Raw genomic sequence first — 18952 nt, 5'->3', positions numbered from 1 at the left:
ATCCTGATGTTTTTCTGTCGGACTCCAGCTCATCATTAACAGGGCTGGACATGGCGGCAAATCCTTTACTTTTCAAGCAAAAAAACAGCCCAAAATGTACTTAGTGTGCTGCTGCAATACACAGGTAATAGTATCCCGTGCTGCATTTTTATACCAGCACATATATGATTTTATATATGTCCCTGCCAAGCTGTTATCCTACATACTAGAACTGCTGTTTGTGTAGGGCAAACCCCAGCTGCCTTATATCATTTCTCATTCCTAAATGTTACAAAAAAGCAAGCCAGATTTTATCTGAAATATCTACTAAAGGTCACCTACAAACGTTACGGATACATCTAAAATGTATTTGATTTTTCCTAGAAATGGACTGATAACCATATAGTCTGAATAAAATTGATGGACCCCTAAATACCTATGGCTTTGGAGATATTTTTTACATTTAAAAATGTTTATTTAATTATATGTTCACTTCTTTTAATTTAAAAGGAGGCCGTCAGATTGCTAATGCAGTCTTGTCTGTTTTAGAGCAGGAGAAGCTGAGTATATATATATATATATATATATATACACACTGAGAAGACTGATATATAGGGGCACCCCTTTGCTGGTGGTGGATCCGCCGGAGTTATGAAGAGGCGCAGGTCCACCGCCTCTTCTAAATGGAAGACTGAAATATGCCTAATAGGTATATTTCAGCTTCATAAATTACCCCCATAGTTTCAGTGAAACTTAATTTATTAATTCAAATCTCTGCTCATTCTTAGAGTAGGAGTCCATGTTATGCTTCCATTTCATTTCAAACAGGAGTCTTGACAAATACATGAAGAGAACTCTGCTCATGTGCTATTCCTAGCTCATCTTATAGCAAGCAGCTAATTTGTTAGGTCAGGGATAGACAAACTGCGGCTCTCCAGCTGTTGTAAAACTACAACTCCCAGTATGCCTACAGCTATCACCCTACAGCAGGGCATGATGGGATTTGTAGTGTTACAACAGCTGGAGAGCCGCAGTGTGCCCATCCCTGTGTTAGGTTATATGCACATATTTGTATTATATGCAATCTACGCATCTTATGTCTCATTTATGAATCAACATCATGAAAATACCATTAATTTTCCCCCCATCACACTTAGTTAATAAGCGTTGGAAGGAAACTATTATTACTTGGTGCTAGTGAGTGGCATTTGCTGTGACATTGCACCTCTAAAAACCATAAGCAGGTCAATTTTATAACACATAGCTCAGATTTATATCAAATAATAACACTGCCTATAACAAGGTCACATCAAATCCATTAAGCAGCTTTGAGAAACATGGAAAAAAAATGTCACCTTCAAATAGAGAGATAAGGTTTATACCAAGGAAGTCCACTGTTTGTACAGATATAAGTCAAAAGACAATAATGCCATTCTAGTCATTGATTGTTATTTCTTGTGAGGTTCTGACACCGGATTCTAAAATGATTTACGTCAGAATATGGACGACTCAATTGTTTCAAGTTGTTCGTAACCAAAGGATCCACTAAAATTTCAATGCCTACTATACCTAGAAAATACCCACACAATCAAAAGAAATTCCAGTTGCTCCCAAAATACTTTCCACTCTGTATGCTGTAATATTGCAATCATATTACAAATATATGTCATCTAGGAGATCTTCTATTCTTTCCCATCATTCTTAAAAATCTCAGACTAGACCTGTCTCATACAGTAAGGCAACTGGCTGCAGTAGAATCCCTCCCCCGCTGCCATGTCTGCACAAAGGAAACCAGAATGCTATGGCCTGCCCCAGCAGAGCCGAGCCACTGATTGTTAGAGGCTCTATTCTAGATATTGAGCAGGATCTAATATGGCATCGTGGAAAGCAGTTGCCAACCTCTTTATTAGGTTTTAGCATTAATCTAATAAAATAAGAGATACAGTCATTTAAAATCTGCAAATTGAGTTTTCTAAAAGAAATGTAAAGCAAGCAGGGGTGGACTGGGAACTAAAAGTGGCCCCATGTTGCAGGTGGATCCAACTTGACAGAAGATGGGGTAACAAATGTAGGCAGGGACAACAGAAGTAGGCAGGGCTAGCAATACCATAGTGCAGAGCAATATACCACCCCAGCTGAACCAAATACCACAGTGCAGCACAATATACTGCCATCTGCTCCAAAGTATTCAACTGTATCACTGTCCTGAGGACATTGATACAGTTGAATTCAGGAGGCACCTGCAGCTGCTGGCCAGATACGTAAGAGAGAATCAGTTCATTATAAACCTGGCTGGTGGCCGTGAGGAGGACTTGGGTGGCCCTCCTAGGCATCGGCCCACAAGGAAATTTCCCTGTAGGGTCTATGGCCAATCCACCCCTTAAAGAATGTAATAGCTAAATTTACAGGTTAGCCCTTACTTAGGACAATCAATAGTTGTATTTTAAAGCGGCCCTATCAGCATGTTCAACCCTGTTGAAGCAGATATAATGCCTAGAAGGGTTGATCATGCTGATTAAAACGATATACATATACATTATATTTCTTTACTCTGTACCTGTTAGCGTTGTTGAGATCTCGTCTTGCCGTGTCTTCAGCACCTGCGCAATGACCACCAACGCAGCGCCAGATCCATAGTGGGCAGGTGCAATGACGTTATGGAACCCAAAAGTGGCAGCGCTGGTGGCTTCAGAGACATTGGCGCTTCCACTTCCGGGTTCAATCACGTCATCGGCACCTGCCCAGTATGGATCTGCACTGCTCGGCAAGCAGCAGCAGATCTATAGCGCAGGAGTTGAGTTGGTGAGCCACAGCACAGGCACAGAAGATAAGGCAAGACTAAATGTCAGTCAACTGTCGGTGGGAGTGTTCTAAGCACTGAAGTGATGTTGTAGCAGTGCTCAAAGTGCTACAGTCTGCCCCTTGGTGCTCCAAATGCTAAATTGCACATGCATACAAGTCCTCATATCTCACCAATGCTAACAGGTACAGAAAAAATATATCTTCTTAATCAGCACGATCAACCCTACCAGGCAGTATGCCTGGCTTAATAGGGTTGGATCATACTGACAGGGCCATTTTAAGCTAGCTATACACATAATAATCATCTGTGGGATTGTTCATGCAAAATATCCCACCAGCAACACACTGGACTAAACTGGAAGATCTCTTACTTTAAAAAAAAAAAACTGTGTGATGTTCCATGTAAAGTGGCAGCTGATCAGCCAGTCATGCCACACTGATGTAGAAAATTCCCAACCTGACAGACCACATTGGCCATCAAAAAAGTTTTTTCAGTGAGGGACAGCTGAATTGGCCAGCCATTTTGACAGACTTTTTTCTCATGTGTATGAGCAACTTGAAAGTATTGGCCTGAAGGCTGGACTTTCATGACACAAGATCAGTTCCTACTAGTACCAGCTAAGTGTGCATTTGCAAACGACAAGTTTTAACGTTTTGCTTTATTTTGTAACCTTGGCAGTTTACTTTATATGTTTAAGTACTTTGAAATATACCATAGACAAAACATGCTTTTGGTTACATGCACAAACTGCGCTCTTACCTGTTCCTAGAATGCAACATTGGACTCAAAGGTTTGCAGCAATCTTCACTGGAAGAACTTTTAGATTCAAAAAAACCACTTACTTTCTCTTCTTAAGAACATGAACCTTACACAACTAGTCTGCTTTTTTCTCGAGCTTAAGCGGCCCATTTTTAAATATTGCTCGATATTGCTTACATTCAATATTGCCGTAAAATTATCATATCATATCAGCTTAGTTTTATCTTATAGGCCTCTAGAAACAAACCCATTTAGAAAACAAAAGTGATAACAGATGTGAAAGCCATGATATATGCTCTGAACCAATCAGATGTCAGCTCTCATGGCTTGCTTGTATAATCACACTTGCCTATTTTGGTCAGTATTTGCATCAGTATTTGTAAGCCAAAACCAGAACTGGAACAAAAACTGTTAAAACGTATATTAAAAGATTACAAGCTCTAATCTTTGGACCTACCCATGGTTTTAGCTTATAAATGCTGATGCAAAATACAAAAGTACACAAGTGTGAAAGTGACCTTAGAAAGAAAAAGTTCAGCTACATCTCCCTCCTCCCCCTCTATTATATTCACTTTTTCAAACTAGACACAAGTTTTAAGAATTGAACAGAGAGTCTACAGGTGGGTCAGGGGTCCTACAAGATGCTTCAAAGTAAGGAATATGCAATATATTCCAAGTAAGATATATTACAAAGTCTCATGTATTCACATTTATGTAAAACATTATACAGATTACAGTTATCGTCCATTTTTTAACGTGAGCTTTTTACATGGTTTGGATATTTATTTACATGCACAGAAAAGAGAAGATGTGTTCAGGATAAATTTGGATAAAAATAAATATATAGCATTGAGAGATGAGCAAATTGATTAGAAAATTCTGAGATTCCATCAAAAATTATGAGTCTACCAAATTTTTTTTTTCTGTGATTCAGAAGAATCAAGGAGAGAGATAGAGAAAGAGACTCAATCAGAGGCAATCAGGGCAATTTTGATTTCGGTAGAATTTATATGGCCCTAAATCAAATCGCATGGGCGATTTGGCCTAATCAGACCCAAAACGAATTTTGAAAAATGTGCTCATCTCCCATAGCATCGCTTTCCTATTCAATAGTATTGGTATCAATTGTGTATCTCCATGTCCCTATGCATTATGTTCAGTAAGCGGAGGTCGACAGAGTAAACAACATATAGCTTTAAATAAGAAGTCGTGGTCAGATGATATGCTTGATGTACCTTCACATTAAAGTCTACTTCAGCCAATCATTAAGGCGGCATTCACATCTCCATTCTGCCTAATCCGGCACAAATGCCAGCTGTCCGCTGGACAAAAAAACACGTTGCATGCTGCAGTTTTTGTTCGGCCGAAACCCAGCATTTATGCCGGAAATCGGCCAGGTCACCGCCAGACTTCACTGTAGTCAATGGCGAGCTGGTGGTGAAGTAGAGGATCCACCAACGCCAGATCCTGCTTGTGCTGGAAATCATCCAGATAACCACCAGACTTCACTCCAATTAATGGGGAGCAGGTGGTGAAGTGGGGGATCCGCTAAAGCCAGATCCTGTGCCAGAACAGCCTGCAGGATCTGGTAACGGTGATGTGAATGAAGCCTCAGACAGCTACTTCACCATTTTGAATATTTTTAACAATAAATGCACTGAAAGTAAGACTCTGCAGTCACACCTCGCTTTAGCCCCACGATGCACATTCACACATCAATAACCGAAACAGCAAAGCAGAAACAATATGAAGAAAAACTTACTTAATGTAGTAGGGCACTTTGTTAAGTGAAACGGATCGTTGCCATGGAAGCTGCACTGAAGCTGAAAGGGTAAGGAAAAATAGACGTTTATGGATGAAAAACAAAATACAAAAAACAAACAATTATTTTTAATATATTTACTGGTTATAATAACACATAAATGTTCAATAAAACATTTTAAAAGAACCAATTTACAGCAAATTAAATGTAACATTCTACATTCGTATGAATATTTAAAAACAATATATAACCCTTCTACTCCTCGCTTTTAGTGGCGAGATGTCTTCCATAAGACTGTGTTTGCCATTCTGTTTCAGGATCCCTATTAGTTCGTGTGCACAGGGCTTTTGTATATTAGATATATTATACCGGACAGTTAGGTACACCTCTAATACCTCCGATTCAGTACAGCACCCGTTCATGTTTTACACACAGCTCATTGAATTCAATGGGAGCTGCGTTACACATGATTTCCTCAGTGGTGACAATGCAGGGAAATTGTAATCCGCAGAAAATTACAGCTGATCACTTCGGGTCACAGAAGGGAGATAAGATGTGGTGAGGTCATTGCCTGAGGAACCTTCTAACAAAAAGGAACTGATAAAAATGCACAGTCCCTTTAAGACGAGCGAGTTCCACGCATTGGACTAGTAGTGTAAGTATGCGCCAGCTCCCGTCCTGACCTCCCAGGACTGACGGGGTCGCATAGCATTATACTGATTAATGAGGCTATGTAACCCTTACAGTTCTGGAATGTATTAGATAACACTGACAGCATTATGTCAATGCTATGCAACTCTGTCAGTGCTAGGAAGTCAGGACGGGAGCTGCCACATACAAATGGTGCAAGTCCAATGTGTTTAAATTTCTGTTACCACTCCTGACATGTCTGTTTTACTAAACAATTGTATTCCTCATGCAATACCCATCAACCTGCAACTTGGAGAATCTTTTAATGTAATTCTATGTTGTTCCTTTCCTCAGTTATAGGAACTAGAAATGAATGAACCTACAACTCGATATTACCAATGTGGGGGGTATCCATGCACGGCTGTCCTGTTAGCCCTTTCAGTGTAAAACTGTGCAGGGACACACTCCCAGTTGGTAACACCCAGTTGCAGATTCATTAATACATCTCTAGTATCAATAACAAGGAAAAAGAACAGAGCTCTCCTCTTTGTGGATTTTCTATGATGCATTGTTTCTCTATTATTCCTCCCAGAGATTTATGGATAACTTCAAAACTGTATATTACTGATAGGGGGTGTGCAGCTACATTGTCCAATGATTACTGACAGTATCACACTGTATATAGACACACATTTGTGACAAGTGCAGTGATAATGCTCAGTTGTCAATTTATTCCTAAATTTTTAGGTGTAGTAACCCGAGGAGAGGCACAACAAAGGGTTATGAGAAAAACTACTCCAGAATTGTTATTTGTTTAATAAAGCACACATTGCAAAGAGTTGACATGACCTCTTTAAAGGGGTTGTCCAGGAATAATTAGTTTCTATCTATTGCTCGCTGCCTGCCTGAAACAGAAAAGTGACAGACACCTGATTCCCGCCACTCTGGTCCTCTTCGCTGCCACCACTGGGTCCTTGTTCCAGGTCCCCAGAGTGTTTACATCTGGCACTGGATGGGCATGGTCACATAAGTAAGTATGAATTTTTTTGTTTCAGGGGGCAGGCTCCAGACATTAGATAAAAAGTTATTATTTCTAGAAAACCTCTTTAAGTAGAAAATACATGATTAAATGATGACATCTAAAGGCATCATGTCACATTCTGTTGTGATCAGATTAATGCAGGTAGGGTTAGACAGGAAATTCATATCTACAACTTACTAGACAAGAAGTGTTGGGAGGTAGGGCCAAAATCTCGATGTGCTTCTTGAAGTTGTTTGAGACGTTCTTCAACTGCTGCCTAGAAAGTCAAGAAAAAGTCATTATAGGCAAAGTATTCAACTTACATAAAGGGGATTCACAAAAAAAATAAAAATTCTACATTTTTCAAACCAGGTCCTGCATCTGAATACTTTTGTAATTGCATGTAATGAAAAATTGAGACTAGCCACTGAGTTATTCAATAAAATGTATCTGTATAGCGCCACCTGCAGTTTGTTCCTTTTCCTATTTCTCTGTCCACCTTAGTAACATTATTATGGTAGATGCACATCTGTATCTACTGTTTGAAGCTGTGACAGTTAGGCCCCTTTCACACGAGCGAGTATTCCGCGCGGGTGCGATGCGTGAGTTGAACGCATTGCACCCGCACTGAATCCTGACCCATTCATTTCTATGGGGCTGTTCACATGAGCGGTGATTTTCAGGCATCACTTATGCGTTGCGTGAAAATCGCAGCATGCTCCTCTTTGTGCGTTGCGGTGCGATAATCCACACAACGCAGGCCCCATAGAAGTGAATGGGGTTGCGTGAAAATCGCAAGCATCCGCAAGCAAGTGCGGATGCGGTGCGATTTTCACGCATGGGTTCTAGGTGACAGTCTATTCACTGTATTATTTTCCCTTATAACATGGTTATAAGGGAAAATAATAGCATTCTGACTACAGAATGCATAGTAAAAGAGCGCTGGAGGGGTTAAAAAAAAATTAAAAGTTAACTCACCTTCTCCTCTTGTTCACGTAGTTCCCGGTCTGTTCTTTGCTAGCTGTGGGCTGAATGACCTGTGGTGATGTCAGATCACATGCTCCATCACCACGGTGATGGACAATGTGATTGGAGCATGTGATCTGACGTCACCACAGGTCATTCAGCCCACAGCTAAAGAACAGACCGGGAACTACGCGAACAAGAGGAGAAGGTGAGTTAACTTTTTTATTTTTTTTAACCCCTCCAGCACTATTGTACTATGCATTCTGTAGTCAGAATGCTATTATTTTCCCTTATAACCATGTTATAAGGGAAAATAATACAATCTTCAGAACATCATTCCCAAGCCCGAACTTCTGTGAAGAAGTTCGGGTACCAAACATGCGCGATTTTTCTCACGCGAGTGCAAAACGCATTACAATGTTTTGCACTCGCGCGGAAAAATAGCGCATTTTCCCGCAACGCACCCGCCTCTTATCCGGGCAAAAAACATGACGCCCGTGTGAAAGAGGCCTTACAGGGAAAGAGCTGCAGCAGAAAGGACACATCCCCGAGAAAGGATGTGTCCCCTTGAGATGCCATCTTGAACAAATCTAGCAGAGCAATTACAACAATAAATGGGAGATCTCTGTATCCATGTGAGGTACAGGGCTGGTTCTAGCTTTATTAGAAAGAGATTTTCATGTACAATATGATATATCAACAAAAGAGATCTGGTACTAATAAATACCCAATAAAATGTATTCTTTATTTAGACGTAAAAACGGACAAAAATACATAGATGTAGAAACCATACAGGGAGCCTGCCTGGGACACTGTAGTTACAGATGCCAGATATTACAATACTTCAACAATTGCAGTGTGAGAATCAGTATGTAATAGGTCTAGGTCAGCATATAATTATACAAGCTGTCTCTAGTTATAAAAGCACTGAGCTCTCCTCTCACTACAAGTGTATCTGGCATGATTGCGGCGGGGCATAGTTAAAACGCCAGCCAGAGAGAGCCCACTTTTTGTCACTGGATGGCGGGTAAGAAAAGGATTCAGATCGGTTTTTGTGCTCTCATGTTAATATCCATGTGATTTGAATAAGATCTATTAGGGACCTAGAACTGACCATTTTTAACTATGCCCCACCGCAATCATGCCAGATACACTTGTAGTGAGAGGAGAGCTCAGTGCTTTTATAACTAGAGACAGCTTGTATAATTATATGCTGACCTAGACCTATTAGATACTGATTCTCACACTGCAATTGTTGAAGTATTGTAATATCTGGCATCTGTAACTACAGTGTCCCAGGCAGGCTCCCTGTATGGTTTCTACATCTATGTATTTTTGTCCGTTTTTACGTCTAAATAAAGAATACATTTTATTGGGTATTTATTAGTACCAGATCTCTTTTGTTGATATACTTATTAAGGAGGTACACCCTTGTTCACATACAAGTCTGTGTCGATCCAGTTGAATGTACAATATCATGTCGGATTTTCATTTTTTACATTAATCATGGGATAACCCCTTTAAGTCAATACAATGTGTATTTTTGAAAAGTACAGTGCAAAGTGGGCCAACCAATGCCAGCATTGTTGTAGTAAGCTGAAATCTTTTATTTAGTGTCACCAGAGAACTGAACATATGGCTATCTATAAGCCTATTCTTGCATCTGAACAGCAGAATGTATAAGACTTTCCCGTTTCTAAAATCTGTCATATTAGCCGGAGTTGATTGATTGTCACACAGTCATAGTTCCCTCAAGGAGTCCTGATTCACTCAATTCCCCTCCCCCACCCCCACGCTATTTTGAAATGTCTACGATTTGCCATCTGAAACATTTGTCCTCTGCGCAGTCAGCGTCTCTTTGGGGACACACCGTCCATCCTGTGAAAACTAAATTTATTTTAATCAACATTTTGCATGGGTGGCAATAAAGCAGATTTTTCTTCTGCCAAGTATTTGCAGCTCTCAATAATGGCAGCGTGATTTATGCGGTTACAACACCGCTTACAAACTGCATCCAATATGTGTGTCGTAGAGGTGCCAGGGAGCAACAGATAAATACGTAAAAATTACAAATGGAGGATATCAAAGAAAAATAAAATCATGTCCCGGTGGGATAATTTGCTTCTAGCTGTGAAAAGAATGCTGACGGAAACAGCTAAACCCACACAAGGTCAGGCTCTGTATTAATGAGTATGTACGGTGATGTCTGACACAGTATACAGTAATACAAGTCTAATTATAATGCTCTCCGAGGAGAGAAATCATTGATCATAAATATTACATTATAATATGTTTTGGGATGGATGTCAAAGGTGCATTTGCTGTATATATGTTGAGGGGGTTGAGGTCCCATCATCTTTGGTTGGTATAGCTTTGTCCTACATGTTTATTACCATCTGCATATGGTTCCTAGATACCTTTTGAATGTATCTTCTTATTGTGGGTTTCTTTACACCATTATGTACTCCTCATATGTTATATTGTTGCTAAACCTTTCATATGGACCTTTTAGTGTCTATTTTTTATATTTATTTTGATGCATATGGGTTCCTCTTTTTCATGTGGTTTGCAGTCTTTTACATACCTTATATGTGTTTTACTATATATGTAATACATTTTGAAGTTTTTATTAAGCTACACTGTGTGGTCATATTTATAGGCATTGATATATACAGTATGTATGACTAGAATCCACAAAGGGACTACACAAATAATGGCTATGAGCCAGGGCCGGATTGGCCATAGACCCTACACACATGCCCTCCTGAATTCAACTGATGTGGCTGCATTTCACCACCTAAGACCTTTGCTCCATATCTTAATCAGAGACAACTCGAGGACACAAAATGGCCACCACAGAAGGAGAGCTTTTGGGGGCAACATCTTGTGCTGCACTGTGGTATATGGTTCTGCTGGGACGGTACTGTGCTATGGTATTGCTGACTCTGCCTACTTGTGTTGCCACACCTTCTGCCTATTTTGACTCGCCTACAACATGGGGCCACTTTAATTTTTATTTTCCAGGACCCCATTAAGTTCCCAGTACACCCCTGTTCTGAGCCCCTACCAAGCACCAAAGTCATGATATAATTGTCAGCCAGGGTAACACATTGTACTGCATTAAACACTGACAGAATACGTGTTCAGTGTATTATCACTGGGGACCCCATCAATCACCAGAACAGGGATCCCAGACAGGGCTGTGGAGTCAGAGTTGAGCTGAGTTGGAGTCAGCGAAAATATAACTTGAACTCTGGCTTCAAGATAAAATTATTAAATGTTATATATTATTAATATTGTATAATTCATTTATTATTTGCAGATCTTGTTGCATGCATACTTTAAAAGGAATTTAGGAAAGTTTAGAAATTATATTCATATATCAACCTAAGGCCGTAAAACTAGGCTGTTATAATTATTAAACATGAGCCATGTAAAAAAAATAATTGAAGGTGGAGTGAGAATCAGACTATGGAAAAATAGGAGGGAGGTCAGATTCAAAATTCATTCAAAGTCTATTGGGTGAAGTGGACAGTTTGACTTTGCTCATTGTTTTCAATGGACAAACTAGTGCTGTAGACTACACTATTCTTTCCGCCAAAAACAGGAGAACGACGATGTAAATTAAGAAAACACCTGTGTGAACTGTGCCTTATGCCTATTGATGTAACCAAGATAGGCAGGGCTTTAGTGGGGGTGACACAACAGAGTTATAACTGGCGTAAAATGGAAGATAAAAAAAAAGTTTTAAAAGGTTGAATGTTTTTTTAGCAATGTCAAACACTGCACAATGCACATTTGTTTGACATTGATATGAAAGTGAGATTTAGAGGATTCATTTTTAAGCTAAATATCATTCATTGAGCAAACTACCTATAACAGAAAGCCCTATATGTCCCGCAAAACAAGAAAAAGCAATAAGAAAGTACAATAAAACAATACAAATGTACGCCATGGGCTGTGATACACTGCTAGATTTAGCAGATGTTTTCTCGAGAAGGAAGCATATTTCCCTGACAATCTCCTGCTCGTCAGTGAAGAAGACTTCTGCCATTTCATTCAGTGATCTCCTCTACAGTATGGGGAGGAGCAATCGCTAATGCCATCACTCATCCCCACACAGATTCAGTATTTGCCGACAGCACAGCGGGATTAGATGGCACGATCTGCAGCCGGAAAACAATGATTTTTGTGAATGCATGAAAGATGCGAATAACCAATGAATGAGCGTTTCGCTTTTTCATCGGCTAATAGGCGGCACCATTACACCTTCAGATCGTCACTAAAGACCATCCCTACAGATGCTTGTTAGCGATGATGTGGCCAATCCTAGACCAGTGTAATACAGCCCTTTGAAACAATAAAAAGTTAGACTAAAAAACAATAAAATGTACACTAAGAAACAATAAAAAGGTATGATAAGATTCAATAAAAAAGTATGTTAAGAAACAATAGAAAAGGTACATATAAAAAGGTATAATAAGAAACAATAAAACGGTACATTACTAAACAATTAGGTGACAATACAAATGTCACCAAATTCCGCACTACAAAAGGAGAAATGTTGCTCAAGGCGAAAAACATAAAAGCGCTGAAGTAAGATTCACATATAACCACAAATATAAAAAAGTTGTGGAATACAAGCCTTCAATGCAAAGCTTCCAGAAGCTGAGAATCAAAAAACATCCAATTTCTATTCTACAAGCTAAGAGCGGTGTACCTGTAGGAGCTTCCACCTGATGTTCAGATCATCCAGTTGGCGAGATGTTTTTGCAGATGGCTGAATATCTAGAGCAGAGAGCTGACTAGCCACATCATTCACTGTCTTCACCTTTGAGCTGATGGGTGCAATTTCCTCTCCAAACGCCTGTCAAGAAATATTTAAAACTCTAGTCAGCACTATAAAGCTGTGATCTGTATGAAGGAAAACTGAAAGGTGAGTGCGGATTTTATTAGAGGAAGTTTTTTGTGTACAGAGTTTTGAAAGGATTGAAAAGAATTTTGAATTAACTCCCTCATAGATAGCAATACAATGTCATACAGTATATACTTTACATAAAAGCAAACTTCAAATAAATCTGCTGTTCATGACACTTTTGCTGATAAGTCTGTACATTCACATGCTACAGCTGGTCCAGTTTCACTAGGAGCAATGTAATATTTTGTATTGGTGATAGGCTTCCTACAGTCTATATGGTGTTTATTTACTTTATGTATCCATTTTATTATCTATTGTATTTTATTTATAGGAATTATAAAATCTTATTACTCAGTGCCGGCCTCTTTTATATGCGTCTTGACAGCAGATAACAATATTTCTCCTACTCCAGTGATCAGCTGTAGCTGCCATTAGAAGCAGTGTCTAGGCATACATTTCTAAATGAATGGCTATCCAATTGCTTCTCCATTCTGGCACATAGAAGGGGTCCAGAGACCACTCTATTTACTAATGGGACATATGAAAAAAAGATGTGCCATATATAAGGCGACTTGTACCATTATGTCTTCATGACCACATTTCGTATCTATGCTCCAACACTGTTCCACCTTGTCATAGGGATATTATGTAGGTCCAGATGATCACCCACATCAACGTACACATCTGAAGTATTTTATATGCGAGTAATGATATGGGTCCACACAAAGTCCCTATGACAAGGCAACGGTACAGGCAGTTAGTGCTGGCATTTGGACACTGGAATGTAAATGTACACTTTTCCTAAACCTGTCATAATACAGAGATATGCTTAGCTGGAAGAGGACCGTTCACCGGTTCTGAGATTACAATATTAATACCTGGCACTGTTAGGCATGTTTAGGAGATGTGATACCGCATCACAGCCATTGAGAAAAATGCATGAAATGCTCCGATGCTCATGTCAGAGGGGTTGAGTGGGGGAAGAAGGGGATATGTCCGGGTTCAGCTCTGAACCTGGACAACCCCTTTAACAAATGTATTTGTTAATAATATAACCTTTTTTGCTATCCACACAAAGGTCTTGTCCGTAAAATGGCGGGTCATGTAACCAGGGAAATCCTCTCCATGTGTTGTCTCCTTCATTTAAATACACTGTACAAGCCATGTACTTGCACCGTTGGGAGTTTAGTTCAGGTGCAAGTGCTTGACTAGAGGAGACATCACATGGAGGTGATTTGTCTGGTCAGGACCGTCAGTGGCCATCTTGTGGACAAGACCTCTAAGTGGACTGTAACAGCGTCCTCTGTGCGACACTGTTCCCCTGCTTAGCACTGCGGTTCCGGGCATCGTGCTCATCTGTGATCGTGGTCTGTGCTTCCCTGTCTCTGCTGCAGCTTTGGGTTCTGCCTGTGTGGTTAGTATTAACTTGAAGATTCCGCTCCACAACTTCCATTTAACCTGAACACTGCTCAAACTCAGCTTCTGTTGTGGCAGTACGCATCACTCCCTGGGCGGGGCTGACTTGTGTCAGGTGATCTCGTTAACCTATCATGGCTTTCCTGCAGGTACCTTAGTTGCTCAGCCCTCTACCCAGATGCCTTACAGTCCAGGTCCTTATCTTGTGCTAAAAAGCTTTTTTACGACTCTTTTTCTTGAATTTGTGTTTCGTTCCTGGACTTCGTTTATCTCCTATCCCAGCCTGCTTGCATCGCCTTACCTGTTACCGACCCGGATTGTCTGACCTTACTCCTGTCCCGCCTGCCTTGACCCTTTGCTCGTCCTGACTACGTCTCTGCATCATCCTCCGGTTCCTGTCTTGTTGCTCCTGGTAACAACCCTGTCTGGCTAACTACGTCTGTACTGTTGGTACCTTCGCAGGTACCTCCTGGTCTGCCTGGACCAGCTGTCACGGACAACTACCGACGGTCAAGTCTATCCTCGACTAGTGAAATCCGGGTAGTCGCTAAGTCATGCCCCTCTGAAGGGGCCACATCCGCTGTTCCGTCAACACAGAAGATTTGCCTAACAGACTTATAAAATATAGCAAATGGCACAGAATATCAACAGACTATATTAGTAAGTGTAATATAGACATCTTACATATACACTGGCCACAAGTAGCCAGATAGTTGCCAACCCCTTTAAAAGTATGTGCCATTTATAATATTGATGTATGTGGTCTAAAAGGTGTTTGGCCCCCTCAGGTCCCCTTACACATTTTCTTATGCTACAGTGACTGTTGAGAACTTGAGTTTAGAGAACCGAGTACACATTACCGAGTACACATTACCGTCATTGGCCGCAGCAGTGGAGGAGACCAAAAGATGGATGAATGGGAGCCATCAGGCAGGAACAGAGCAGTAGGCAGCAAGTAAGTATGGACCTGTAAGTAGGCGATTCAGGCTAGGGGCCTTCTGTTAATAGTTAATATTCCCGGAAAAAACCCTTTAAGACAGTAAATAATGTCTCCTCCTATGCCTGAAACATACAGTGACTTCATGAAGAGAAAGCTAATCTATTGAATTTCTAACAGTTTTATTGCCTATCCTGACACACAATTTCATCTTCCCCAGATGTACGATTTTAGAAATCTACATCCACACTCCTATGTATTTTATATCTAACCAAAGCCCCAAAGCTATACAAATCATAGAAAGCTCCTGGCTTTATCCCCCCATATTTTGGTTTCCGCTTCTTTATCATGGTATTATGGAAGTTAGGTCTCTTTGATTGTTTTTCTGTCTAGGCCGTTATTTTTTTATTATTCCCATATATTATCTTAATGGTTTCTAAAGATTGAAATTAGAGAACAGTAATAAAAGTTTCATATTAAAAAAGCACAGACACACATAATACGAGCACACGGCAAGTGGTGTGTAGCATTATTAAATAAATACATCAGTTCCTACGTGAAAAGCACAATATCTCCTCTAACTTTATAGTGTGTCATGGCTTCCCCTCTACAGGGTTATATATTCTCTCTTATAACTTCAAGGCTACAATTTGATCCTAGCCGAGAATTTATTCCGCTAGATTGAAACAGCAGCATTGAAGAGCTGTCATATGTCTATATAATGCACTCGCTTCACCCCAGTCCCTGCTGTAGTCAGATACAGCAAATGCAATTTTACAGTCTCTTATTTTAGACTATTTTACTAGTAATGTAAAGACCGGATGGAAATCACTATAACCATAAGACTTTTTAAAAAAAATCTTATTTCTCATCAGATGTTTGAGGCACTGTATACTTAATCTTATACTCTATTGCATCAAAGGAGTTATCCAGGATTTTGATATTGACGGCCTATCCTCAGGATAGCTCATTAATATCAGATCGGAGGGGGTCCATCTCCCAGCACCCTCACCGATCAGCTGTTTGAAGAGGCAGCTGTGCTGACTGGAGCTCCAGTGACTGGTTAGACCTCCAAATTGCTTGCCAAGCACAGAGCCGTCCACTGGACAACAGCTGTGCTTGTTATTGCAGCTCAGGCCTATTCACTTGAATGGGATTGACTGCACCTAGGCCATGTGACCGCGTGACTGAACTGGCCTAAGAAAGGGGCCTAAGTGCTCACGGAGTGTCGCAGCCTCTTTAAACAGCTATAGGCCATCAATATCACAATCCCGGATTACTTTCAGGGATCTCGGTTAGGGTGGTGGTGCAAATTGTTTCCTTAGACTAAGGGCTGTATTACACCAGATTATCTGACCAATTTCTGTCCAATCAGACCAATAGTTGGGGTGTATAACAAAACATCTGTGTGTGTAAACGGCCATCTGACCAATGATCAAAATCTGTCAGATAATCAGTTGGTGTAATACAGACCTAAATGTACACTGAAATACTGTAGAAATGATTTATGGGTAGAGATAAAAATAGGAAACCACTGCTAACGAATTCCCTCTGATGATAAATTGCTCCAGAAATGTCTTAGTGTAGAGGAAGTTGCTACATGAAATGATTTTGCCTCCGTACAGAAAAATGATGCGCAATCTCATTCATCCATATGAACAGTAATAGCCTTGCTGGCCCCTGGTATTGCCCATACGGCTCAGGTAGGCGAGTGTTAGGACCCAAGCTACTTGAGAAACCTTGGCGCGGTGCTCGGGCTCAGACATGTCTTCATATTGAGTAGAACATGTCCTCATAGTAGGAAATGTTGGCTAATCTCTCTATTTTAACACAAGTTTGAGGGCTTAGTAAGACCGCAGAGTGCACCTGTTCTTGTTATTAGGTTGTTATACTGTTTATCACATCCACACAATTGAAATCTTGTGTAGGATGTCTCTTGTGGTACTTGTGGTCCGCTGCGGGCATCCTCCACTGTATGCAATTTTGCTGGGGATCGCCATTAGCAACTGGCAACAAGTGCAGGATTTGCTCCCCTGTATATACTGTATGTGCATAACTGCATATGGGTTTGAGTATTTCCTGCCTGTTAAACACCATGTTATTTCTGTTAGTTTGCTTGTATATGGAGGTGTATAAACTCCAATTTAAATGTGACTGTTTTCCATCTACAGGCTACATTTAGGTGCACCTGTGAGGCCTGGGCCATACCAGCCAGTCTTGAGTGGGACTCGCAGACTCCTCCCTCCTCCCATTGCTGGCATGGTAGATGCTGGAGTTAACTGGTGAGCGGTCCTCACACTCCTGTAATTCGCCCACTGGCCCCTGGTATTGCCCATACGGCTCAGGTAGGTGAGTGTTAGGACCCGAGCTACTTGAGAAACCTTGGTGTGGTGCTCGGGCTCAGACATGTCCTCATAGTAGGACATGTTGGCTAATCTCTCAATTTTAACACCAGTTTGAGGGCTTAGTAAGACCGCAGCGTGCACCTGTCTTTGTTATTAGATTGTTGATCTGAAGGACTTAGTAACAAAATATGTAGCTCCAGATTAAAGGGGGCGTCCACTTATTTTAGAAGGAATGCTTTGACATTAAGCTAATCTCAGTATGTCCTACTGTGGGACAGTCAGGAATCTGCTATAACCTATAGAGGAATCCAGCAAAAGGAGTTCTGTTTTCCTGCGGCGCCTCCACAGGTGAAATGAAGTATTACAAAAATGGCTTTTGAAATGAATGGAGTAATGAGTCTGAGTAATGCATTGCCATGCTGGGTCCTCCAGGTCTAGAGACCGTCTTTATATCAACAGAAATAATTGGAAATATACAGTATTTACAATATTTGTAAATTGTGTTGTCCCAGTCTTAGGTGAAGTTATGAAGCTGAAATCCATGATTCTGACACAACATACAGAGTAAACTTACAGTAAAGTTTTTGGTGGACAGATGTCTGGCACACTGGGACAGGTTTTTTGTGTATTGGGACATATTTTTTGGCTCATTGGGACAAATTTTCAGGGCACATGGACAGATTTTCCGAAAATATGGACAAAAGCTACGAAAACAAATAGGTGGTATGAATAAGACTGTCTAACAATGTGACATATTTATCATCCAGTATCAGCCAATTTTAACTATGCCTTTCTACATCTATTCTACAAATTAGGATTACTAAATCTGGTCCTAATTTATCAAAAGGGTCTTAAATAAAAATTGTCTTTATTGCTCACATCAACCAAACCCATCTGTAATAGACAATGAATGTTTTTTTTATCTAAAAGGGGTTGGAAAGATGGGATATATTGTCCATTGTTAGATGTGGCAAATAAAACATACCCAGATTCTTTTTACTTTAGGGAGTTAGAGGCATAACCTCTTGGACAGTTTGTCTTTTCTACTGAAAAAAAAACTGAATTTGTATATGAAGTGTCCATTCATTAATTTTCCCATTCAAACAGCAAGTAGATTTTCTTTTATACCCCAAATTAACTTAGGCAACTGTAAGAAACCACACTAACCACTTAGTTCTCTCTCATGAAGGTCTCCTGCACATGACCGTGTCTGTTCTGTGGTCAGCAAATCGCGGGTCCACAAAATACGGATGTGTTCTGTGTGCATCCCGCAATTTTTGTGAGACCCACTGAAAAAAAAAGAAGCCTGTTCTTGTCCTCAAAACAGAGGGGAATAATGGATTCCAAAAATGTTTTCAATTTTATCCACATGGGGAGTGTGAAGGACTGCAATGGACAAATCTAACCTATTCAGTA

General features: G+C 40.3%; 1 protein-coding gene across 6 annotated transcripts in view; it reads right to left on the bottom strand.

Annotated features, from left to right (window-relative positions):
* LOC122934420 (utrophin-like) overlaps positions 1-18952 on the bottom strand; it is a 616199-nt gene that overhangs the window by 136619 nt on the left and 460628 nt on the right. For 4 of the 6 annotated variants that reach the window (XM_044289868.1, XM_044289864.1, XM_044289866.1 and 1 more), the window contains 4 exons: positions 12641-12787; positions 7153-7231; positions 5304-5364; positions 3542-3598 (listed from right to left, as the gene is read on the bottom strand). In XM_044289868.1, coding sequence (XP_044145803.1) covers positions 3542-3598; positions 5304-5364; positions 7153-7231; positions 12641-12787 — 344 coding nt within the window. The remainder of the gene's footprint in view (positions 1-3541; positions 3599-5303; positions 5365-7152; positions 7232-12640; positions 12788-18952) is intronic. The other 2 variants (XM_044289867.1, XM_044289870.1) reach the window with 1 other exon arrangement.

This window comes from Bufo gargarizans, chromosome 4, assembly GCF_014858855.1.
Source record: "Bufo gargarizans isolate SCDJY-AF-19 chromosome 4, ASM1485885v1, whole genome shotgun sequence".
Classification (NCBI taxonomy): domain Eukaryota; kingdom Metazoa; phylum Chordata; class Amphibia; order Anura; family Bufonidae; genus Bufo; species Bufo gargarizans.
The sequence above is the reverse complement of the archived record's forward strand: the minus strand, read 5'-3'. Positions and strand labels throughout refer to the sequence as shown.